This window comes from Phoca vitulina, unplaced genomic scaffold (genome assembly GCF_004348235.1).
Source record: "Phoca vitulina isolate PV1807 unplaced genomic scaffold, GSC_HSeal_1.0 scaffold12, whole genome shotgun sequence".
Classification (NCBI taxonomy): domain Eukaryota; kingdom Metazoa; phylum Chordata; class Mammalia; order Carnivora; family Phocidae; genus Phoca; species Phoca vitulina.
In genome coordinates this window covers 26,264,585-26,289,574 of record NW_022589715.1, presented here as the reverse complement: position 1 = coordinate 26,289,574, position 24,990 = coordinate 26,264,585, and the positions used below count along the sequence as shown (strand labels likewise).

The 24,990-nt window shown below is 43.6% G+C and overlaps 1 protein-coding gene across 2 annotated transcripts; it reads left to right on the top strand.

Moving 5' to 3' along the window:
* The first annotated feature begins 1,621 nt into the window (after positions 1-1,621).
* On the top strand, positions 1,622-24,611 carry MXD1 (MAX dimerization protein 1). Of its 2 annotated transcripts, none has more exons than XM_032410791.1 (6): positions 1,622-1,919; positions 2,670-2,769; positions 7,577-7,606; positions 21,584-21,698; positions 23,427-23,586; positions 23,867-24,611. In XM_032410791.1, exons 1-6 carry the CDS (start codon positions 1,847-1,849, stop codon positions 24,049-24,051), a joined length of 663 nt encoding a protein of 220 aa, XP_032266682.1. In that variant the 5' UTR covers positions 1,622-1,846; the 3' UTR covers positions 24,052-24,611. The 2 variants fall into 2 exon arrangements, with proteins under 2 accessions (XP_032266682.1, XP_032266681.1); XM_032410790.1 differs by having other exon boundaries at positions 23,864-24,611.
* Positions 24,612-24,990: the final 379 nt, after the last annotated feature.

Sequence of the window (24,990 nt, the reverse complement as noted above, 5' to 3'; positions counted from 1 at the left end):
TTTCTTCCTTTACCCCCAGTGTTTGAGTGTCAGTGTTTGTGACTCAGTCTGGAAATCTATTTCTTAACTCTTGTTTAAGACATTGGTAGCATGGGCTGTAGGCGAAACAGATCTAGGTTCAGTCTCCATCATCGAAGGAAAGTCACTTAGCTTCTCTGGGTCTCAGTTTCCTGGTGTTCAAAATGTAGATAATTAACCTATCTAATTGGATTATACTGAGGATTAGTGATAATGCAGGTGACACATAGTAAGCTATTATTTTCATATATTGCCAACAGTAAACTTTTTTAAAAGCTTTATGAAATATGTTCAAGCTTACCAAGACATTTATTCCTCCTTTTTAAGATGGAGATGTCAGTATATTAACAATGTAACTTGGGTCTCCGGATAGCTAGCTTTCATCTCAAAAATCTTGATAGGCTTAGGGAATAATCCTTAAATTTTTAGTTCTATATATTTCTATTGGTACCACCCCACACACAAACACTATTTATAGACTTGAACAGAGGAAGTTTTTTTGTTTTTTGTTTTTAATGTTTTCATCTAGAATTAAAAGGAAAGGGAAGACTGTAAGAGATTTGGGTCTAAGAACCTCGGGATTCAGCCCCAATCATTCTGTAGGTGCAGTACGTTTTTGAGCTTTTGAAGCACCCCCTCGCGTGAGGGAGTGATTATGCCTGCACTTGGGGTAGGGGTGGAGAGTGCCATAAAAGACGCGCAGGGCTGTAAACAGCCGCCCGATTTCACCGCTTTCTGAGAAGAGAAGAAACGCTGGGCGGCGAGCATTCAACGCGAGCCAAGCTTTTTCCTTCAAGCCCCACAGCCACGTGGCGCCCGCGGGAGCCCAGGGCCCACGAGGTTGCCGGCGCCGCTCTCCCTTCAGGGGGATTCGCGGCGGGGCCCACCGCCGCCCGGGTCCCGGAAAGCCTGGAACCTCTGGGACCGTGGCCGCCAGACCAAGGGCTCCGGCCCGGAACCCGAGCGGGACAGAGCGCCCAGGAGACGCGCGGTGCCAGCCTTCCACTCGAGGGATACCCGGCAGGCCCTCGGAACTTTTCCCCGGGGACAGGTCCAGGCAACAGGTCCGAGGCAGGGCCGGGATGGGCCGGACAGAGCCGAGCTCCACGGCGGCCGGTGAATCAGCGCCAGCGCCCAGGTCAGCCCTCCCAGCCAATGCCAGATCAGGGGAGGAGTAGCGGCGCCGCTGATCACCAGCCACTCAGGGCTCGCTGGACCCGGAGAAAGGTGACGTCATCGTAACTGGGAGGTTTCAGCCGGCTCCACCAATGGGAGATAGGCAAAGTGGCTCGCTTTCTGTAGCTCTGGGCCAATACTAACAAAGCAAAAGGGGGTTGTCGGTATAGAACCAATGGAAAACAGGGAAGGAGCACGAGGCGGAGTTGCGAATCCTGTCACCAATTGGAAAGAGGGGGTGGAGCCCGGGCCTTGTCAAGCATGACCAACCAGAGAGAGGAGCGGACTCTAGTAGGCGGGGCCGTAATGCTTTTCCCCAATCGGACAAGGCCAGGGGCGGGGCATTCTTTTGGGTGCCCAATGAGGAACGCAGCCGAAGCGGGCCTGTCAAGAGAAGGGCCTGGGGGCGGGGGGATGGTGAGTCGGAGATAAACACTCCGCGGCGGTGGCGGCTGCTGCTCTTCTTCGGGTTCTGTCACGGTGTCGGCGGTGCCCAGCTCACCGGACCCCCCCCCTTCTGGCGAGCGTGGTAGCCAAAGAGGCTCTCTCAACCCTGCTCTGCGGGGTCCACAGCAGGGCGCGGGTGTCCGGCGGCGGCGGCGAGCCCGTGGGCAGTGGGGGTTGGTCCCGCGGCTCCGGCCCCCGGTGCAGAATGGCGGCGGCGGTTCGGATGAACATCCAGATGCTGCTGGAGGCGGCTGACTACCTGGAGCGGCGGGAGAGAGGTGCACGGGGACGGGAGGGGTCCGTCCCGAGCGGGGGCCGGGGGCTCTGAGGGGCCCGGCCGCGGGGTAGGGGCACCCAGCCGCTCTGGGGGTGGTTGGAGGCGCAGAGAGCGCGACCGCGAGCGCTCCCAACCCCTCCAGCTCTCCCCACGCGCGGTCCGAAGGGAGGCCGCCGCTGCCCCAAAGGCAATGAATAAGGGTGGAAAAGGGGCCGCTGCCCCCCGGAGTCCGGAGCGCCGTCCCCCACCGCAAAGCAAATGGGGTGCCCGGGGTCCCCTCGGCCAGGCCCTTGGTTTACCTCACCGGGGCTCGTCCTGACCGGCCCCCAAGTGGGCCCGGCGCCCGGTCTCCCAGCTGGAGGAGCAGCGATTCCCCTGCGCCCCCCCTTCCCCGCCCTCTGGGTTCCGGGTGTTTGCCCCGCACCTTCGCCCGAGGCTGGTCCCACTTAAAGCACGCCAACCTGCTGGACGTTGCCAATGGGGTAACCCAAGCTCCATGAGCTTAGCGACTTGCTGTGTCTTTCTCAACAATGAGCAGCTGGAATGCTCCTTACACCTGCTCCGAACTGAGGGTATTCACACAATTAAAAAAAAAAACAATCATTGTTCTAAGAATTCCACCTTGCATCGTTTGTTTCTTAACACAATATTCTTTTAATGAAAAATAAAATTTAAAAAGGAAATACTGTGAAGGGGAGAGAGTATTGAATGTTCTAGGCTCATTCATTAACTGGATCCTTCGGTTTTCTAGAAGCTGAACATGGTTATGCCTCCATGTTACCATACAATAACAAGGACAGAGATGCCTTAAAACGGAGGAACAAATCCAAGAAAAATAACAGCAGTAGCAGGTAATTTGGTAAATATTTCTCTTTTTCTTTTAGATTATAGTGCAGATGATACGAACTGCAGAATGGAAGTTGCCTATTGTGCTTATGACCCAGTAAATATATTAAGTAGCAATCATGATTCAGTAAGGCACACATGGTCTTAAGCCATTGAGGAAGCAGCCCTTCTGTTTGGGTTGAGGGGACAGAAAAGAGAAATGGAAATGTTTTATATTTCTTTATGAACTTTTAAACTTAATTTTGCTTTTCTTCCCTTTTGGAACAAAAATCTCTGGAAACTTCCAGTGAAATTAGTAACAATGACAATATGTTGCCTTCAGAAGTTGCAGATTCAGGGCAGGTTTTTTATAATTGAAAATGCTGGACATTATCCATTTCTTTTACTTTTCATAGTGAAGATTTTATAAACATGTTAAAGTATCTGATTTAGCGTAGGTGGTAGGATTTCATATTTGACATGTAAATGAAATGCAGTGGTTTGTCTCAATCTGTTACATCTATTTATAATGGCAAAGAGGAATGATAGAGGTTAAAACCTGCCTTTTTGGTGATGGAGGATTAATATTAAAATATTAATATGCAACAGTCCTTTTATGTTAGCCTTATAGTTCTTAAAATCTGTGAATTTCACTGGGAAGTATGTGGCTAATGGTCAGTGAACTCACGTTAAAACCCTGACTGTAGTTCCTGGTACCTATGAGTACTCTATTAATGCTACTGCTCCCTTTTTCCCTTCTTTGCCCTTAAAGTATAAGTTAGGTAGGAAATCTGTTAGGTCTATTTACTTACACCTTTCATTCCAGTAAATTAAAGTCATTCACATTTTCATCACTGACTTAGAATCCTTATTCCTCCCTGCAACTAACTGTATTTGGTTAGCCTCTGTGGCATAATACAGACCACTGAAAGCCAGGAGGTCCCACTTAAACCTAAAACTCACTTGTTCTTGCTGCTGCTTCTATCCTTGATTCATCCCATTGTACTTAGTGTTGGTAGAACCACAGGATGTGAGCAGCACACATGTGCTGAGCTCTTGACTAAGAAGGCACGTGAGGGATGAACCTAGTAATTAACTACCCTGTGGTTTTTCCTTTCCCTCCCATCTTTCACATTACCTGTGAAAGCCACCTGGTAGCTAATAGATCTGTGTGTGGGTATTAAGGGCCTATTAGGAGAATGTTAATACTTGTATTATGCAGTGGTATAAAATGATTTAGCTGTGTTGCATTTTGTTACAGTATTTTTAAGATTTTGTTTGGAAGAACTTTGAAGTCTTTTGGTTTATTTTTCCTGAAAAAGGTAGTCCATATGTTGCTTTTACTTTTGTCCATTCATGATTTGGGAGGAATTGTCCACCTTACTAGTCAAGGCTTAATCCTTAGCACTTTATTTTTCCCTAAGTTTCACTTTACTTTTCCCTAAGTTTGGAGGAGGTTCAGTGGTGGGGAGAGGAAGAGAAAAGGATGTTGAAAGAGAAGTAGGCTGGTCCCCAAAGGTGATTAGGAAAGAAAAATAATGATAATTGAGAACTGCAAGTCAAGAAACAGATTCTTTCTCTTTAATATCCAGTGTTATTATGGAAAAAATAGCTGTAACTTCTGAGTTTTGGAAAAGCTCTCTTCTGTTAATGGGCTTGGTTTGTTTTCCATGGTTTCAGACTGGAGGCTATCACAGTTTCTCATATTCTTGACTAATAATGAATTAGGGTAATATCCTTAGTGGTGCAAGGATCTCTGAGAGACCATGATTAAACCTGGAGATGGCACGAAGCAAACATGAAGCAAGAGCAGGTTGTTTTGTTTAAATGTGATCACTTCCTTCATGCCCTGTTTGGAATGACCCTTACCTGAGCAGTGAGACATCATCCCAGAGAATGCAGTTTGAACCCTTGATTTGAATTAGACTTCTCTCCAAGGCCATGTATGGTCAGGATTTTGAACTGAGGTAAGGGCGATGGAGAGATCACTGCTGGTTTACATAACCACCAGATAATAGTTTATTCTTGTTAATTCAGGTTGAAATGCTGTGCTCTTTGCTTGTAGAGTCAAGTCAGGGGGCTACTTTTCCTTGGACAAAAAAAAAAAAAAAAAGATTTAGCCACATATCCAACTTCTTGGGAACTAAAAATGCAGATCTTAATCCAGTCTCTCTAGTTGCATGTTTAAAAAAACAAAAACAAATGAAATTGTGAATATTGTTTCAGAATCATCCAGAGAACTACTGGAATACAGGGGAGGTGGAATCTTTTTTTTTTTTCCTACGGGTTTTTGAAATCAGTTACTAGTTATTTAGAACTGAAATCCAGAGTTTTTAAAGGTATATTTTGTAAAATTGCAAAGCAGGCTTTGGCACTCGTGAAAGAGGAAGTTCAGGACCTGCCACCTAGCTCTTTTATGCAACAGTGGCCATGTAGCTGAGCTGACATAGAGAATCTTTTTGAACCCAAGAACTTTTTCCATTCTCATACACTGTAGTTTGGCTTAGTTATCTTTTTGTAAGTAGGCTCCACCTCCAGCGTGGAGCTCAATGTGGGGCTTGAACTCATGACCCTGAGATCAAGACCTGAACTGAGATCAAGAGTCAGACGCTTAACTGACTGAGCCACCCAGGCGCCCCTTGTTAGAATATATTTTTCAATGGTGACATTTGACCTTTACCAGTGATTCCAGAGTTATCAAATCTTTTCAGTAACCACATGGAAAATAATTTTGACACAAGGTATCTATGTATTCTCATAATACTTTAATTAAAAATATAAATGTTTACCCATTAACAGTTGGCAAGCAATCTCTGATAGTTTTTGAAAGGCTTATTTTCATTAAAGACAAACTCAGTTTCAGTCACCCAAATGCACTTCAGTAATGCTTTAGCCATTAGATGTAAGTCCCCTTGTAAAAATCCCAATGTGTTAATACTCTTAAGTAATCAAATAAGATCTGTAGTTACCGAAACTGTTCAAAGTCTGGAAGGAGTTGTCTGTCCTACAGAATTTGTTAAAAAGTTTATCTTGGGGATTCAGAATTTTTCTTATATGTATCTTCAAAGAATCCAGAAATTTTTGGTAAGAGTGCCCTGTGTGCTATTTTCTATAATCAGAGATTATATTCTTTTCAAATATCCACCCTTCTCTCTTCCACCACCTTCCTGGAATGGTCCTTGCCTACAGTTAAACGGGGAAATTCTGACCAGCTGCTATCATATACTTTCATCCATTTAAAAAATCTGTCAGACTTTGAACTTGTTATTCCCTGTTAAAACTAAAATGCCACGTGCTTTAAAGCCAAAGGTTTGTAGTGCAGGCCTGACTCTTGTTAACTGTGATATCCTGCCGGCCATTGCAGGAAGTAAACCTTCAGGTAAATGTAACTGAAGAAAGTTGAGGGAAAACCAAGTGAATCAATGTAAAGCTTTTAAGGTAACCAACTTTGGGGTCCTTTACCTAGAAAACAAATATTCTAAAACTTAAAATACTGTCATTATTTTCTTGGTTTTTCTCGTTAATAAAAATCGGTGTCCCAAGAGCCTTGTGGAAGAGAAGTTTTATTGCTGGATTGGAAATTTCTCATTCCAAGACTATAAACCCTCCACCACCCTTCTCTGGTGTGAATGAACTTGGCGGTGGTTGCCCCCTGATATAAATGAGTGGCGGAGCATTCACAGAAGTCCTGTTTCTCCATGATTACTGTTGAGAATTCCTCTGTAGGCCCAGGAAGGTTCTGGCCTCAGCCAGGGTGTTCTCTCCTGAACTGGTTAGATTCCAGAGAATTTCCATTAAAGGTCAAGATTGAGCTCCTTTATAATCCTGGGATGTTCCTCAAGTTTATAATTAGGGAGGAGTTGTGTGAGGACGACACTGTAGTGGCCATATTGACTGACTTCCTGTGACTTCTATGGAAACCTGTCCATAAATTCTTAGACCAGACCTTATATTCAAGGTCAGCTATAAACACTTTAATAATAGGATTTCACATCCACCATAGCTTTTGTCCAAGGCTCTCTAATCACTTTTACAGTTGCTACCTCATTGATCTATGTGTGTTCAGTAGATAATTGACAATAATTTTTACTCCCATTTTACAGAGGGGTTAAACCAAGGACAAGATGGTAAAGAATTTTATTTCTTCTACAGTACCAGTTGGTGGCAAAGCTAGACTTCACATTTCACCCTCACTGTGGCTTTCACCAGTCTGTATCGTCTTTATGTTGAGCTAAGTTTTAGAAGCCCCTTCCTGAAATCATTTGGGAGCTGTTCACCAGTAGCGTTTTGCAGGCGGTTGTACATGATCAAATAATTACGTCAGGGAGTAGAAAGATTGAGGGAAAAGGGATTATTTTTATCCACTTAAAATTGTATCCTATTGTTAAGCAACTTAGCATAAAATTTTGGCATATCTACTACACCTAGAAAAAACTGCAGGACTAGGAGGAGGTGCCACCTCCACTCTTCTACCCTCAGCCTGAAGAAAGCTTTGGTGTTCTGTAACCCGAATTCACATCACATGGCGCAGCTGTTTTTCTCATTGTATAAATAGGCCCCTTTTATTTCCTTTCTTAAAATGGATTACATTTCCACTAGGGATTGCATGCCTCTTAAGTTTGTCACTTCTCCTTGAACTCTATTTTACATATTTACATTTACCTAACTCCTCAAAGGAACTGATTTCTTTAGCAGATCCCACTGAGTTTTTCCTCCCTTTCTGTTTTCTCTCCTACCAACTTAGGAGAGAAAGAAGTTAAAGTAATTGTATTGGTGCTGAAATAGTTCTTTAAGACAAGAAGAATCTTACTGTTTTCTTATTCCCTCTTTCAGATCAACTCACAATGAAATGGAGAAGAATAGGTGAGTTGGGGATTTTTGGGGTGGGTTGGGGGTCGTTTTGATGTAGTCCCTGATCTTAGAGACTTGGATGCTTTTCGTGGGCTCTTCCCACAAGTAACACCTGATGTAAGAGTTTCCTCAGGCCGACTAAGCAGCACTGCCCCTAAATCACTTAGGTAGATGAAGGGCTTGCAGGTTCCAAAAACCACACCCCCAGCCCTCACTCCTGCAACCCACTCCTCCTGAGGAGGGCCTTCCTGGGTGACTGTTTCACAGGCCAAAGCAGTTTAGGTCATGAGCAGTGTTTCCACAAATAGTGTTTTTAAAAAAAATTACATGCTACTGAATATAATTGGTAGTTCTGTCTTAAATCATGTACACACCCAGATATATATAAATACACATACATATGTGTGTGTATTTACAGTTTACTTGTGAATAAAGATTCTCAAAAATCAGGCAAATATATGCATAGCACAAATTGGAGATGGTGAGTCACTAGAGGAGGTCTGCCACCCTCCCTGGGATCCATCTGGCTTCCTGAGTTGATCTCTCTCACCTGGATTGCCTCTTGCTGTTTGTTTAAATCTTTATTTTCTAAATCCGGTTTGCCCCTCCTTCAACGATGTAGCCTAGTGGTTCTTGACTCTGGTTGTACGTTAAAGTCACTTGCAAAGCTTTTATTTTAATGTTTTTTTAAAAAATATTGTATTAAATTACACACATGTATACATTTGAGGAGAAGGAACAGATTTTATTTCTGCCAATTTTATAAAATAACATACAAATCTTCAAATATATGAGAACAAATAATGTAATCAAGTCCTATGTGTCCATTACCCAGCTTCAACAATCAACATTTTGTTAATCTTATATAATCAAAACTACCCCTCTGCATGGAGTATTTGAAAGCAAATCTTTTATCTCTAATAAAGACTTTTTTAAAAACAACCACTTTTACCATGGTGGGTGGGGGGTGGAAATAGTAATTCCTTGTGGAGCTTTAAAATAAAGAAAAAAAGAAACCAATGCCCAGACCTCACCCCTAGCAATTCTGATTTAATTGGTTTGGGTTGAGACTCTGCTCTAGTATTTTTTTAAAAGCTCCCCAGGTGATTCTCATGTGCTGCCAGGGCTGAGAACCATTGAACAAGCTTCATTCTGGTCTCCGAGCTCCCATCAATTTGAAATACAGGCTACCCATTCAGATTGAGTGGCTTTCTCGGTGCTCTGCATGAACAAGATGATGTGTAATGATGGTTCTGTAAATACATATGGTTATTTCATGCAAACCTTCTTTGAAGAGGGAGCCTGACTCTGAAAGTCAGGATCTGAATGACACTTTTCGTCCGTGAAAGGGCAGACTGACCTACTAGGAAGGAGAATGTTGGAACAGGGTGAACATTTAGCATGACTCCGCTGAGGAACTCTGTGTGTGCGTGCATGTGCCTCCCTGCGCACGTGCTTCTCCCCATCCCTCTTCTTCCCTTTTAATTTCTCTGATTGTGACTGTGTTTGAGGTCAAAGCTTCGTTTTTGCTTTAGGGATTTCCAGATCATGAATTGGGAACTCGAAAGTATCTTTTAAGGTGGAAAGGTAATCAGATGTGGCTTCTCTTTCTCATCTTTAGATTCTCAACTTTCTGCCTTTGGGGTGAACTGGGTAAACTGGGATTCCTTCTGCTGAAAAGTCTTCTAGTTCTTCTCCCGCACCTTACGTAGGCATTTATTTTTTTATTATTCCATTAGACACTCATTTTTGTTATTAAAATTTTACCCCTTCAGGCAAGGGCTTTTTGCACTTACTACAACTTTATGCCTTTTACCTCTGCAAGAATGCCACACAATGTCAGTTTTACCTTTTAGCAGTTCAGGGGTGTTTATTTTTGCCTACAGTGTCTCAAGAACTTGCACTCAGTACTAGGTATTAAGAGAGTTCGCACTGGGGGTATTAAATCAGCATGGTCCCCTTCCTAGAGAAATGTTGTCTGTCTAATGGGAAAGATGCAGAGACAGTCTGAATGAATATGCTATGGCTCAGATTGAGGTATACATGAGAGGCTATGGAGGCAAAGAATCTAGAAAACTGGATTTGGAGTCCCCACTGGGAAAGCTGCTTTTAATTCAGACTGCTTCCGTGTGACCAGTCAACTTTTGCTCGCTGAAGAGTTATCTAGTTTCCTCATTGTCCTTTCTTTTTTGGAATTCGGTCTTTTAAGGTCTTGATAATTCTTTCTCTAGTCCAGAGCATGTGAACAGAAAAGAGGGAAGTAAAGACTCAAATTTCTTAATTTAACCAAAATTGGTTGCTGCAGTCCAGGGGAGGGACTTAAAGTTGCCCAGCTCTTCTCCCCTTATGAGTGTAGATGCTTAAGAATCTTCGGGTTTTGAAGTCAGTTGAACAGCTGCTCTTGTAGTCTCCCTGGTTTTAGTAGTTGACGCCTATAAAACAATCCCGCTTTGCTAAGTGCATATACACTTTAGCCATTTTTTACCTTAAAACATCACATAAAAAGATTGACATGGCTCTCAAAAAAACAAAAAACAAAAACTTAGGGAAAGACCTTCTAACAATGGGAATTTGTTTTCCTCTTTGAGATTGCAGAGTTGATTATACTTGGGTTAGATTTTTAAACAGAAACCTTTTCTGTGGCACTTTAGAGATTCTGAGTAATTGGTGTTCGTTAGGACTCCACAAAGAGGACAATATACTCAACACTACCACTTTAATATTCTTGGTGTTGGTAGGAAAATACCCCACCTCCACCATTCTAGAAGGCTTGTATTTTCCATTCTCTATATGAGGCATTCATGGAGCACTGAAGATGCTGTGTCCTAGGTGCTGGGAATCCAGAGCCTGATGAAGCCCAAGCCCCTGGGGTGAAGGATTCAGTTCATCAGCATAGATAGGAGCATCTGTCACTCGGTCTATGCTTCTCTGAACTGTAACTGGTCGTTGTGGGTCTAGCCTCCTAAGGAAACACTTTGTGCAGTTTTTCTTTTTAAAACTAATTTTACAGGGACGCCTGGGTGGCTCAGTCAGCTAAGCGTCTGCCTTCGGCTCAGGTCCTGGGATCAAGTCCTGCCTCAGGCTCTCCTCTCAGGGGCAAGTCTGCTTCTCCCTCTCCCTCTGTGATCTCTCTCACTTTTGCTCTCTCTCTCTCTCTCTCAAATAAATAAAATCTTTAAAACAAACAAAAAACCAACTAATCTTACAGAAAATCTTGAGAAATATAGAAAGTCTTTCTAAAAACAATTTAAATCATCCATAATTCTAGCTGCCAGAGGACAGCAGTGGAACTTTGAAGTGTATCTCCACAGTTGTTTTTGGAAAATAAAAGTATAGTTTAGTGTAGAAAATTGGGAAGTTCCAAAAAGCACAGAAAATATAAAAATCACCTGTAATAGATCTTGCAGCAGTAACAGCTGCTGACGTTCCTGCTAAGTTCTGTATCCATCTAGACTTTTGTGCATACTTTTTTTAAGTCAACATGGGATCATAGAGTAAATAATTTCTATCTTCGGGGTGCCTAGGTGGCTCAGTCAGTTAAGCATCTGCCTTCGGCTCAGGTCCTGATCCCAGGATCCTGGGATTGAGTCCCACATTGGGCTCCCTGCTTGGCAGGAAGCCTGCTTCCCCCCCTCCTGCTTCCCCTGCTTGTGTTCTCTCTCTCGCTGTCTCTCTCTGTCAAATAAAATCTTTAAAAATAATAATAATTTCTTTCTTTTCAAGCTACATTATGAATATTTTCCCATGTCCTTAAGTCTACTTTTCTAACATTACTTTTAGTGAATACCCTGTAGTATCTCATATGGATGTGCTGTAACTCATATAACCAATCCCGTTTTAGGTTCTTCCCGGTATTTGGCTAATATAAACAATACTTCCTTAAACTACCTTGTAGGTAAATCTCTGTCCAACACCATAATTATATCCTTAGGGTAAATTTATAGTTGTGGAAATAATGATATAAACATTGTTGTGGTTTTCGATGTTGACTACTGGATTGCCCACCTGGCAGGTTACAGGTCTTACACCTTCACAAGGTGTTAGTATAATCTAAGACCTTCATGAATTTGATACATAAAAAACAAAAGCCGACAACTTGTTTTAATTTGCATTTCTTACATTACTAGCACAGTCAAATAATTTTCTTTTCTTTGTGTGTTTGTATTGCCTGTTAATAACCTCTGCCCAATTTTCTACTCAGGCGTTTGTTTTTTTCCTTATTTTGAAAAGATTATATAATATGAAGGATATATATGAAAGAGATCACCCCTTTGAGTATCATATTATTGTCCAGTTTATCATTTCCTTTAAGAGAGTCCATTTTCTCTCACTGTTTGAACTTGCTGCTTCTATTGTATATTAAATTCTTGTTCGTGGCTAAGTCTGTTTCTAGACTGGTTCTTCTATTCCACTGTTCATCTGCTCTGCTTTTCCTGTGCCAGTGAATATTGTTTCGGTCATTGAGGTTTTATCATGCACTTCAAGATCTGGTAAAGCAAATCCCTACTCCTCCCTTCTTTTTTTTTTTTTTTTTTTACCATGTTGTTAGCTATTTTCGCTAGTTTATTTTTCCCTATGAATTGTATAGTCAGTCCATTTCCCCAACCTCCAAATCCTTTTGGGATTTTCAAAATCAAAATTTAAGAATTTCAATATAAATTAACCTTTAAAAGTTCACGTTCACGTATTAGCTCTTTCCATCCAGGATTTGGTATGTGACTTCATTTATTCAGATCAGTTTTCTGTCTCTAAAGTTTTATAGTATTTCCCCATGCATCTTGTATATTTCTTTTAAAAGGTATTCCTGCATTTAAAAATTTTTAAATCACTATTGTATTCCCATCGTAATTACTAATTTTTGTTGGAATAGAGGAAATTTTTGAATCTTGTTGTTGTTATATGGCTTTGTTGATGATAATTCTACTGTTTTCCTTCTCTTAGCTGGGAATTCCTCTGGTCTGAATGCCTTTCAGTAGCACTTCAGCAAATGGAGACTGACTGAATGCATATAAGCTGCAGCCAGTGGGTCAGGAGTCAGGTGCTAGAATGGACTTTTTTTCAAAAGAAGGCTCTGGCATCTTCTTTAATAATAGACACTCGTTTTTCTGGAATGGTACATATGCAGGCCTTGCTGGAATTAGGCAGCTGGTCTAGAGAGATTACCTCTGCTAGAGTCTTCTGACCCCATGACAAAAGATTTTTGTGTGTGCTCTGTGGGGAGGACTCAGCAGCCTGATCTAAGCTATTATTTTCATTTGGTTTAACAGTATTTCAGTGGCATCTGGTCTGGTATGAGAAACCACTGCAGTCAGGTCTCTTCTGGCAGGATATTCTAATTTATTGCGGGTCCCTATTGTTATATTGGCTTTTCATATGGCCAAGCTCCTCCTGTCGGAAGAGGGTAGGGGCATAACTTTTGCACTGGGCCCGAGTTGTGGTAGGCATTGCACCACTCTTACTGTTTCTGAACTTTCTTGACCACATTCAGATTTCACTCTAGGGTGTTGTAACAAATCCGCATTGCTTTGTTGCCACATGGGGCTAAGGGCATGGCCTGGTTATTACAAAGGGATGTAGCTATCAGTGTGCAAATCTGGCCTACATTGATGGTGTGGAAGAACACCCAGATTTGTACCGCTAGAATCTATCTTTCTTGGACTACACCTCTTGGATAGATGGCATCTGCCCTTGGAAAAACTTGGAGAAAAGACATATGCTGCTTATTCAACTAATTTCCCGTCCCTACTGGAGCAGTGCGGGCACTGCCTGACTTTTTGTCATAGACATTAATAGTCAAAGGGTGAGAAAGCTAGCAAGTACCAACCGTAAGATGTATTGTGTACATTTTTTTTTTTTTTAAAGATTTTATTTATTTATTTGACAGAGAGAGACACAGCGAGAGAGGGAACACAAGCAGGGGGAGTGGGAGAGGGAGAAGCAGGCTTCCCGCCGAGCAGGGAGCCCGATGCGGGGCTCGATCCCAGGACCCTGGGATCATGACCTGAGCCGAAGGCAGACGCTTAACGACCGAGCCACCCAGGCGCCCCGTATTGTGTACATTTTTAAAATTGAGCTCTAGAAAGGAAATATTAATGAATATACTATGTATTTCAAACTTTTAGTAGAGAAGTGATCTTATAACTTCAGAATATAGCCACCGTGAATTGCTATTTATGCCTTGTTCACGGAGTGACCTGTTCCCATACAGCTGGCATATAGAACTGCCTCTGTATTTTTTATAAAGATTACTATCACAATTATCAAAAATCTTCAAAACCTTCTGAGGTTCCGGTTAAGTTGGTAGTAATGATGCATCTGGCAATTATTTATAAAGGGATCATTTTAGTGAAAGGAGGAGAGTACATTTTTCCTCAAAGCATGACTTGTAGTCTTCACCTGGACCTTTTGTTTAACCCGGTAATGCTCTGTTGTCAACCCCAAATCTGGAGAAAGTATCTCTTGTGACCTGTAATCACTTTTAGGGAGTAAATTTTGACCCCATGAGATGATTTGTTTCTTCTTACTCACTATACCAAACCTGTTTTTCTCACTATACAGCTCATACATAACATATCTGAAATTTTTATTAAACCTCCAATTATCCTATAGAATTTATGAAGCTATTTAATTGGCTAAATCTGTGCCCACACAAAGCTAGGAAATAAGATGGTGAAACTTTAGAGTTAAATAGGCTATTGTGTATTGTTTGCTTTTTTTCTTTAGTGAAGAATCTGAAGCCCAGTTTTAATGAGTAGTACTACTCCGGCCCCATGTATCATGTTTGTTAGGTAGGGCTTTTCTCAAAGAGAAGGGACATGGATTGCCTAGATACCAGATTCTACTCTCAGGTCGGCATCTGCAGATGTATTATTATTTCTAGGCTCCAGTGGGTTAACACAAAATGGAAGTCTTGGTCTTTCCCATTACTTGGTAATGAAAGAACAGTTGGATATATAGGAAGTGTGTTGTGTGTGAATGAATGAAGAAATGAATGTGATCTATTTGGAAAGGGAAAAAGCAGGTTCTGATGGTCTATGGAAGCTTGACAGCCTTTTAGGTCAAACAAGATATGGGTGAGGGAAAAGAAAGAATAGGTTTGGTAGAGGGCAAAGGGGAGCCTGTTCTAGAACTTTTAGTGAGGGCTGCTATTTGTCATAGTCTGAAGGCAGCTCAGATCAGTAATTTGCCATAATTTGTTTATGTTTGATCTCCGACTAAATTTTAAGAAGCTCCAGGGCAGGGACTTGATCTAACGCGACAATGTGTCCCAGCACCAATGAAAGTGGCGGTGCACAGTAATCTCTCAGAAAGTGAATGAGAGCCAAGTGTATGGTTCTAGATTTCCACCTGTGAATTTAACTCCTTATCTACCCCCTTCACTGGCCGCCATCCTGTACGCTCTGCTCTGACCTTCTAACTCTTCTTTGCGTCCTGTCCTACACTCTACTGTGAGAGCGTTCAGTTACACCTCCAGTTAGAAAAAGGAATCTGACAGCAGGGCCTTTCTCCTAACAGACACGCACATGCACCCAGTTGGATACCATTCCCACTCGTTGGCCACATTTGGGCAGGAAGAACTTTTGGGGTAACCTAGCAAATTCAGGAGCCCTGGCTGCAGATGGCACAGTCTACCTATGGTCTTAACTCTTTTCCCAGTTTATTCTCCAGTTGACAAATCTGCTGGCCTGAGAGGGAGAGAGACACGGATAGACTCGAGGGCGCTTAAGTCTGGAGGCAGAAATAAAAAGAGCAGCATTCAGAACTGTCTTAAGAGCACGCTGGCTAGCCCAGGTGCCTTCTGTTGGTGCCCGGGGCTCTGGGAGGAGGTATGCCTCCAGCAGCCTAGAGCCTCTTCATTAATGACTTCCGTTCGCTTGGATATTTAGTTTTCCATAATTCATGGCTGACAAGACTTAAGGAAAACTAACAACAGAACAGTGTGGTATCAAAACATATATTTAAATCTTTAATATATTTGGAATTTATTTTGATGTTAGTCTTCCCACTCCTCTATTTTCCGAACAATCCATGCTTTTCCCAAGGATTTGTAGTGTTACCTCTGTTATATGTTAAATTCATACCTATTCTTCAGTCCGTTTCTGGGAATTTTTTATTCTGTTCCCTTGATTTGTCCGCCCATTCCTCTATTAGTGTATACTGTTTTTTAATTATTAAAGCTTTATGATACAATTTAATATCTGGTATAGCACATTCCTCCTCATTCTTCTTTCTCAAAAATCTGGCAATCCCTTATACATGTATTCTTCTAGATGGAATTTAGACTAATTTCCCAGCATTAAGAAGAACACTTGGGATTTTTTTCCCCCTGGAATTATGTTAAATTTATAGACGAACTTGGGTAACATTGGCATCTTTGCTTTTAGGTTTCATGTCTAGGAAGGTGCTACTTTTTCCCATTTATTCAGATTTTCTTGTCTCTCAGCAAAGTTTTATAGTTTCCTTCCTAGAGATCCTTCCTAAGCTGTTTTAAGTTTATTCCTAAATATGCTCTCCTTTCTTCTTGCTGTTGTATGAGAGAGATTTTCGGTGCTTTGGATATAGATAGCACATCCAGAGATGTGTGTGGACTTCCAAGGTCAGTCTTTGCCCCCGTATTTTCCTTGGGCTGTTGCAGTGCAGCTGGGGCAGGGAGAGTCGGGTGCTCTTCAGGTGCTTCCCTCCCAGCCTTGGGCTCCCTTCGACCCAAGACTCTACATGATGTGTGGCCAAGAAGGAGTCTTCTCTTATGCATGCATTAGCTTTATAAGATCCTTGCTAATTTTTTGAAATTTTTTTAATTCCAGTACAATTAACATAGTGTAATATTAGTTTCAGGTGTATAATACACTGATTCAGCACTTCCACACATTGCCCAGTGTTCGTCCCAAGTGCCCTCCTTAATCCCCGTCACCTATTTCCCCCATCTCCCTACCCACCTCCCCTCTGGTAACCATAGGTTTGTTCTCTATAGTTAAGAGACTGGTTCTTGGTTTGCCTTTTTTTTTTTTTTTTCTTTGCTCATTTGTTTAAATTCCACATGTGAATGAAATCATACAGTATTTGTCTTCCTCTGACTTATTTCACTTAGCATTATACTTTCTAGTTCCATCCATGTCATTGCATGCAAATGGCAAGATTTCATTCCTATGGCTGAATAATACTATGTTGTGTATATATTTATACCACATCTTCTTTACCCATTCATCTACCCATGGACACTTGAGCTGCTTCCATACTTTGGCTGTTGTAGATAATGCTGCTTATAAACACAGGGGTGCGTGTATCCCTTTGAATTAGTGTTTAGTTGTTTTGCTGTAGTAGTGCGATTACTGGATAGTAGGGTAGCTCTATTTTTAACTTCTTGAGGAAACTCCATACTGTTTTCCACAGTGGCTACACCAGTTTGCATTCCCACCAACAGTGTAAGAGTGTTCCTTTTTCTCCACATCCTTGCCCCCACTTGTTTGTGTTTTTGATTTTAGCCATTCTGACAGATATGAGGTGGTATCTCATTGTAGTTTTGATTTGCATTTCCCTGATGACGAGTGATGTTGAGCATCTTTTCATGTGTCTGTTGGCCATCTGTAGGTTTTCCCTGGAGAAATGTCCATTCATGTCTTCTGCCCATTTTTAAATGGATTATATTTTTTGGGCGTTGTTGTATCAGTTCTTTATATATTTTGGGTACTAGCCCTTTATTGGATATGGCATTTGCAAATATCTTCTTCCATTCAGTAGGTTGCCTTTTAGATTTGTTGATGGTCTCCTTCACTGTCCTTGATTTTTTTTAAATGTAAAAATAGTATCTTTAGCATAAGCAAGATCTGTATTGCCATAGAAAATAGGTTACGTTTTCCATTAAATTTCTTTAATGACAGAAGATAAGTGTTTTCTTTAAGGAAGAATTGGATTTTACCAGATAGCCTGTATCTACCTAGTGAGACACTTTTGAGTTTCCCATTGATTTTATTTTTTTCTTTTTTTAAAGATTTTATTTATTTATTTGACAGACAGCGAGAGAGGGAACACAAGCAGGGGGAGTGGGAGAGGGAGAAGCAGGCTTCCCATGGAGCAGGGAGCCTGATGTGGGGCTCAATCCCAGGACCCTGGGATCATGACCTGAGCCGAAGGCAGACACTTAACGACTGAGCCACCCAGGCGCCCCGAGTTTCCTGTTGATTTTCAAAGGAATATTATAGTGTTATACAAATTTTTCCCAATAATTATCGGTCACAGAAGAAACTAGAATTGAAAGAACAACAGCTGCCGTGTAAGAGCGCACTCCTGTCAGATCCTGGCCAGGGGCTTCCATTCCTTGTCCCAGTTAATACACTGGCCCTGTCGGGCGTGGTGTTCCTGTCTGCTGCTGAGAAAGCTGATGCCACGTGGAGTTAAGTGATCGGCTCAAGGTCACACAGGAAGTAAGTGGCAAAGCCAGGGTCCCAAACCTTTGCTCTTACATACCATGCTAACATTTGGTTGTATGGTGACAGACAGATTCAGACTATTAAAAGAACTAAAAACAAAATTTGAGATCCTTTTCAAAACCTTACTGAAGAAAAACTGTAGTTTGTATCTAATTTAGTTATCCCTAGTTATAGGGCACACTTGATTCTGAGCATTACTGATTATAGCTCAGATCAAAGATTGGTCTCTTTATGCTACTATAGACCAAAGGTGTATCTGTCCATTCAGAATAATTAAAGCAATATTTCTGAAGAGTCAGCACAGAAAGTTTGTCAAGGTTCATGACCTAGGTACAAAGCAGTTGGATCAGCACAAACAGAAGAGGCAGTTGCGAGCAGGAAGGAGCCAGGGTTTGGCACAAGCCCCTTCTGCTGGGGGTGGGGAGCAGGGAGGCAGCTCTTGGCAACAGGATGACTGGCTGAAGAAGATCGGCTGGGAGGAGGTCTAAGTAGGGATCAGACTGGGCTATTGAGTGGCTTCCTGTTAAGTACATGTGGCAAAACCTCTGTTGGTTCCCCAAGGGGGAGTTAGACCTAGTTCAGAACGGGACACTGATCCCCCTCCTTGAGGACCAGAGCCCTGGGCAGGGGAATAGTCAGGACTGGGGAGGAAGAGCTGAGATGGGTGCTTGTGTTACTTGCTCTGGATCTCGTGCTTCATGGGTGCTCTCAAGGCTGGCTGAGGGGTTGCAGATCCTAGGGTGCAGTGTGCCTGTGTGTGTGTGTGTGTGTGTGTGTCAGGGTTGAGGAGCCTCGGGGGGAGCTTTTACAGAGGAGTCCGTTTGCTTGTTTATCTGGTTCAGGAGTCGAATTTCACTATTACATGACAGAACCGAGCCTGCTCCGTAGACCTCACCCCTCCCCTGTGGTTGGCCTAGGTGCCAGCCTGGGGATGTCTGCAGGTGGGCAGGGCAGCCAGTGGGCTGAGCAGTGAGGTGCTAGAGGAGGCCAAGACAGGCACTACCAAAGACAGAAGTTGGCTTTGGATCTCGACAAAAATCCAGAAAAGCTCTGGTCGTACTTTCATAGAACCAGGCCAAAAAAACACCGAATGAACATGTATTATCCTTAGCTTGAATTAGTCAAATGGCTTATTTCTGGTTTCACAACTGGAAGTGTTCTTTGGAAGAACCCACATTTGGGTAGTGAGAATTATACTTTCTGGGCTAGACTCCCTGTACAGCTAGAAATGACGATGCATGGAAAGATGACTTTATTATTATATTTTTATCAGTAGACAAACTTCCTAGAAAATTTACATACTCATATTTGTAGATAAACCCACATCATAAAATGACTAATAGGACACTGTTCTGAATCATGCAGTCTTTGCAGATAACAAGCTGAAAAATGTCTACATCTAATTTTTGAACCTTTTTTCCTAACTTGACAGTTTGTCTATAAACTTTGGGAGATATAATTTGGATAACTGCATAAGTGACTATACTTTCTCATGGTGTTTCTAATATCTATTTTCATGACTCTTCTTGAATATTATTATCCAAGGTGAACAGGTACATTTTACACACAGTTTTTCCTCCTGTAGTGGTAGGAGGAGCAAACCTCTAATGGGAGCCTTTGCTTGTGACCATTCCACATGGACAGGGTTTCAGGGCAAGTGGAAGTCTTGTCAAAGAGTAAGGCATTTTTGTACCATTAAATCTTCCTAGCTCAAGAGCAATTGCTGTATTCTTCAAGTTTGTCAAGGCTTAGAGGGCCCTCGGAGAGTCTAGGACAGCTTCGAGAGCTAGACAAGGAAGGAGGCTTGGAAGCGGAGGAGGCAGGGGGCTCGGAAGGATGTCTAATGCACCACTTGTTAGATCTGCCTTGGAGGAACATCCCGAAGTCTTGATATGAAAGGTGTGAATGGACTTCCTTGGTCATTATCATACATATGGACCTCTTGGAGCTTTCTGAAGCAGTTTTCTTCTTTTAGTTCCAACTTTTGCTAATACAGTCAAAAATTTTAAGGGGAGCGGAGGGCAAATTAAGCTTTAAGGTTGTCTCCTGGCTCCCGGGAACTCTGCTCCAGGTGGTTGTGTGTGGGCTGTGGGCATGTGTCTAAAACCCCAGGAGCCTAAGCACTGTTGAAGGTGCAGAGGTGGAGTAGAGATGGACTGTGTCCTCCAGAAGCTTACTGTCTAGTTGAATAGTGACATGACCCACTCAGCAGACATTTATTAAGGGGGGGAGGGGCACCGTAGTAAGTGGCAGTCCAACTTTCTGAGGAGTTTGCAATGAATGAGTGGTTAAGTAGCAAATACCAAACAATTCAGGCAGAACCGTGAACTTCCCATTGACTAGTATAAACCATTAAGTACTCAGAAAGTGGAGGAATCACTATGGGTTGGAATGGCCTGTGAAGGCTTTCAGGACGTGCTGGGCTGAGGCAAAAACTCTGAATTCTGGCTGTTTCTCCCATTCATGGGATCTGCTAGGTTCTCGAATAAAGCACAAAGAAATGAAGTGTTAATTTCCAAAACTTTAGGGACTCCGGTCAGTCTGTGACTAAAGGTTCTCTCTTGAGTGGCTCACTGCGGCTTCTGCTTCCTCTGGCCTTTCTCCCTTCCTGCCCCGTCCCACTGTACCTCTGAACACCCTTCAAGGCCTACATGTGGTTATCTCTAGCTGTTCTGCATGCTTGTGTGGTGTAGCAATGCTGATGATGTGCTTTTTCCTTATTTTTTAAAAAATCTACTTTTTGAATAGCAGTTTACATAGTTGAAAAACCAAAAGATATGTTATTCAGTAAAAATTCACTCCCTTTCCTTATCCTTGCCTATGCCCTGACTTCTCTCTCCTTGCAGTTGTTATTAGTTTCTTATTGTTCAAGATTTTTTGTCCATACAAGAAAACATTACTTTTCCTCCGTTTTGTCCAAAGATGGCATGTTGTATGCATGGTTTGATATCTTGCTTTTCTTCATTTCACAATATAGCTGAGAGTTCTTTCCTAGTAGTAAATAGAGCACATCCTGGTTCTTTTCATCGCTGCATAGTATTCCACTGCGTAGATACATGATAATTTATTTAACCAGCTCCCTGTTGTTGGTGACTTGGGTGGTTTTGATCTTTGCTATTTTAAAGCAAGCTGTAATGAATAACCATGCAGGTCATTCACATGTGTAAATACTATATACAGCAGTGTGCTAGTTCCAGTGGTCCATGGATGGGAAAAGAGGAAGTATGGGTTGAAAGGATTCAAACCCTGGCATGTTCTGTCAGGTCACATCATAACCCAGAAACCTGGCAATAACCTGATAAATATGCCTAATAATAGTAGATATTAGTCCCTGCCCTAACACCTATTTTATAAAGAGACTTGAGAAAACCCCAGTTTTGGCTTCTCCATGGCTTTCACCAGAGTTGTCTAATTTCCAAAGCTGTTTATTTGGCCAGAGGTCATTGGTGGCATTTGCCATTACTGGGCCTGGGCAACTTCCTACTCTTTTAGAACTTGTTCTTCCAGAGTGCCTTCTGGCCCACTGTGAAATTCTCAGTGCTATGTGACCTTGTTTTTGTAGGCGGGCCCATCTTCGCTTGTGCCTGGAGAAGTTGAAGGGGCTAGTTCCGCTTGGGCCCGAATCGAACCGGCACACTACATTGAGTTTATTGACAAAAGCCAAATTACACATAAAGGTAAGTATATCCTTGGGATTCCTTTTTAGCTTTACCTGTCTAATAAGGGTTTGTCTGTTTATGAGGGACAGCAAATGTGTATCTCCAGGACAGTCCTTTCCTCTAGGGAATCCTCCAACCTGTCTCTTAGATGATCTCTGGCATCCCAAACCCAACATGTCCAGAACGCAACTGAGTATTCCTTACTCCTATGTAGAAGTGAAAGGGCCCTCCAGTTGTCCATTTATTAAGCCAGACACTCCGGGTCATCCTTGCTAGCCCTTGTTCTATAGCCATATATATCTAAGTCCTCTCCAAGACCTAAATATTTCACAGGCTCACTCCCATTTCACCCACCGTCATCTACTTCAGTGAACTCCTCGGAGGCCTCCCTGTATTCCTCTGGCCGCCTCTGAGCTAAGCTCTGTGCTTCCTAAGAATAATCCTTCCAAAGCTCAAGTCAACATGTCACCCTGTTTAAAATTCATCAGTGGCTCAGGACAGACTGTCAGCAGGCCTGCCCCAGGCTGTGTGACCTGGCCCTCACCTGCCTGTACAGCAGCGTCTTGTGCCCTATGCCCTTTCAGCCCCTTGCACTTGTCATGCTCTTACCACAGGGCCTTTGTACGTGCTGTTCCCTCTGTTTGGTATGCTTTCCCTGCCCTTCTTCACCTAGTTAACTTCTTGTCATCCTTTAGATCTCAACACAGGTATCACTAGCTCAGGGAAACTTTTGCTGACCTGCTTATATCCTTCCTGCCACAGATGGAGTTATTATTGGCTCTTTCTCTCTTAGCACTTATCACAGTTGTCATCTGACCATGGTTTGTGTGACTGTTTGGTTGTCTCCATTGTCGGAGGAGGGGACGAGTTCTTTATGCTCACCTTGTATCCCCAGCACCTCCCAGAGGGTCTGAAAGGGAGTCCGCTTGTAGCACGTAGCTTGAATAGCAAAAGGTGAGGCAGTGGAGTGGTATTCAGACTCCTGCGAGCCACAGCCAAAACTCACTGTTTAGTAATAATCCTTTAGTCATTACTGGACAAATGTCACTTTAATTATGGTTAGTGGCATGCAGACATGACAATTCTGGAGGGAAGAAGAACCTTTGTTTAGGGCAACATAACCACAGTTAAACAGATTTATAAAAACAAGTGGTATTTGGAAAGGCGTTTAAACTCTTGTGTTGGACAATTTGGAATCGGGACTTCAAAAGACTGATTGTTCCCTGCTACCAAACAGAAGTTGATTGAGATTTGGAATAACTCGATATTGATATAATTAGATATATATGTTGATATGTTATAATGTTATATGATGTTATATAGAACATATTAACTGTTGCTAATAATATATAATTAGATATATGTATGTTGATATAATTAGAACACGTAGCTGACGAGCCCTCCTTCTGCATGGCCCACGCCGGGCTCTAGTTCAGAGAGCGGGGTTCAGGGTGTCACCACAGACCGGGGGGTGGGGGGGCTGCTGGCTCTTCCCCGGCGTTAGAGGGGCCGAGCTCAGCCCCCAGAAGCCCTGTGACGGTGCAGGGAGCCGCAGCAAAGTCGGTGCTGCCGAGCCCGAGGCGGGAGGCCCCGGCCCCCGGCCTGCCCTGGGAGAAGCTAGTCCACTGACACGCAATGGCTTCTGAGGAAAACTGCCCTGTTCCGCGGCTCGAGGGCAAGATGCAGAGTCCTTGGCAATTTTGAAATCGGCCTGCGGGCTCCAACAACTACCGCTCTGACTTGCAGAAACTTGAAGATTGTGACAGAAAAGCCATTCACCAAATAGACCAGCTCCAGCGAGAGCAGCGGCACCTGAAGCGGCAGCTGGAGAAGCTGGGCATCGAGAGGATACGGATGGACAGCATCGGCTCCACCGTCTCCTCGGAGCGCTCGGACTCCGACCGGGGTGAGCGCCCGCCCCGCGCGCGTGCCTGTGCGTGCCGGCCTGCGCGTGCGTGCCGGCCTGTGCCTGCGTGCGCGTGCGTGCGCGTCCCCAGAGGCAGCGCCGGGGAGGAAGGGAGACCCGGCCCGAGGTCGAGTCCCGGGACCTCCCGTAACGAGCCCGTCTTTCCTTTTCGCACTTAGGCCCCGGGCCCGGAGCAGGGCCTGGCGGGGCTGGCGTGGGGGTTCGGCGCGAGCGCCCCGCAGCCCGCCCTCACCCGTGTCTCTTGTCCTCCCCACAGAAGAAATCGACGTGGACGTTGAAAGCACAGACTATCTCACGGGCGACCTGGACTGGAGCAGCAGCAGCGTGAGCGACTCGGACGAGCGGGGCAGCATGCAGAGCCTGGGCAGCGACGAGGGCTACTCCAGCTCCAGCATGAAGAGAATAAAGCTCCAGGACAATCACAAGACGTGTCTGGGCCTCTAAGAGCGCGGGGTCGCCGCGGCTGCCTCCCGGAGGGCTGTGCCGGCCGAGCGGATTAGGTAGTGTATCGGACCCAGCCGCAGTCCCCTTGCACGTAAGCTTCCGTGTACCACCTGTACCAGGATCAGCTCTGTAAACGTTTTCCGGGAAGTGCTTAGGATTGTGGGTTTCTGACTGCATCCACTAGCTTCTCTCTCTCTCCATAAAAATCCGTCTGCCAGACTGTACATTCCAATCAGTTTGAAGCACCCAAGAATTCTTAGGCCGAATAAGCAACTTTCACAGCTCAGCAACCTCCCCCTTATGTACTGTCCCCGGTAGTCTAGCAAACCTTTCTTAAAGTTTTCTGGCTGTGTTACTCACCTAGCAGAAATGTCCGAATGTTCTTGTGCTTAGCAAACGGAAGGAAACAAACTTTAAAAGTCGAGATCCTGATCTCAGAACTCCAAAGTAAGCTTTGAAAGCGGCATTTAAGAGCACTTCACCGTGGACCTCACCCCCCGTGAGGAGTCAGGAATACCTCCAGAAAACACCCCCTTCACTCACTCACACACACACACACACACACACACACACCCCCACCCACCCACCCACCCTCCGTGCTAACTCCCCCGACCCGCGTGTGGATGGGAGCAGTATTTCTCACTTGAAAGTGGACACCGTGCTAACATGTCTTTGGGGTCGCACAGCTCATGCAAGTTCCAGCATGAACAAACAAGACGGTACAATCTCTGTGTGCGATGTTCTTGGGACCGCGCTGTGTACTGCTCTCCCAAGGCACGTTTTTCCCTCAAGGTTTGTTATGCTACTTGTCTCTGGAACATTTTTTTTTCCTACCTCAGAGATAAACGAGATCTCCATTTCCCACTTAACACAAAGTGATTATGCCTTTTTTTTCACCCCCAAATAAGTGACATTTGGTCCAATTCTAGTCTATTTTCC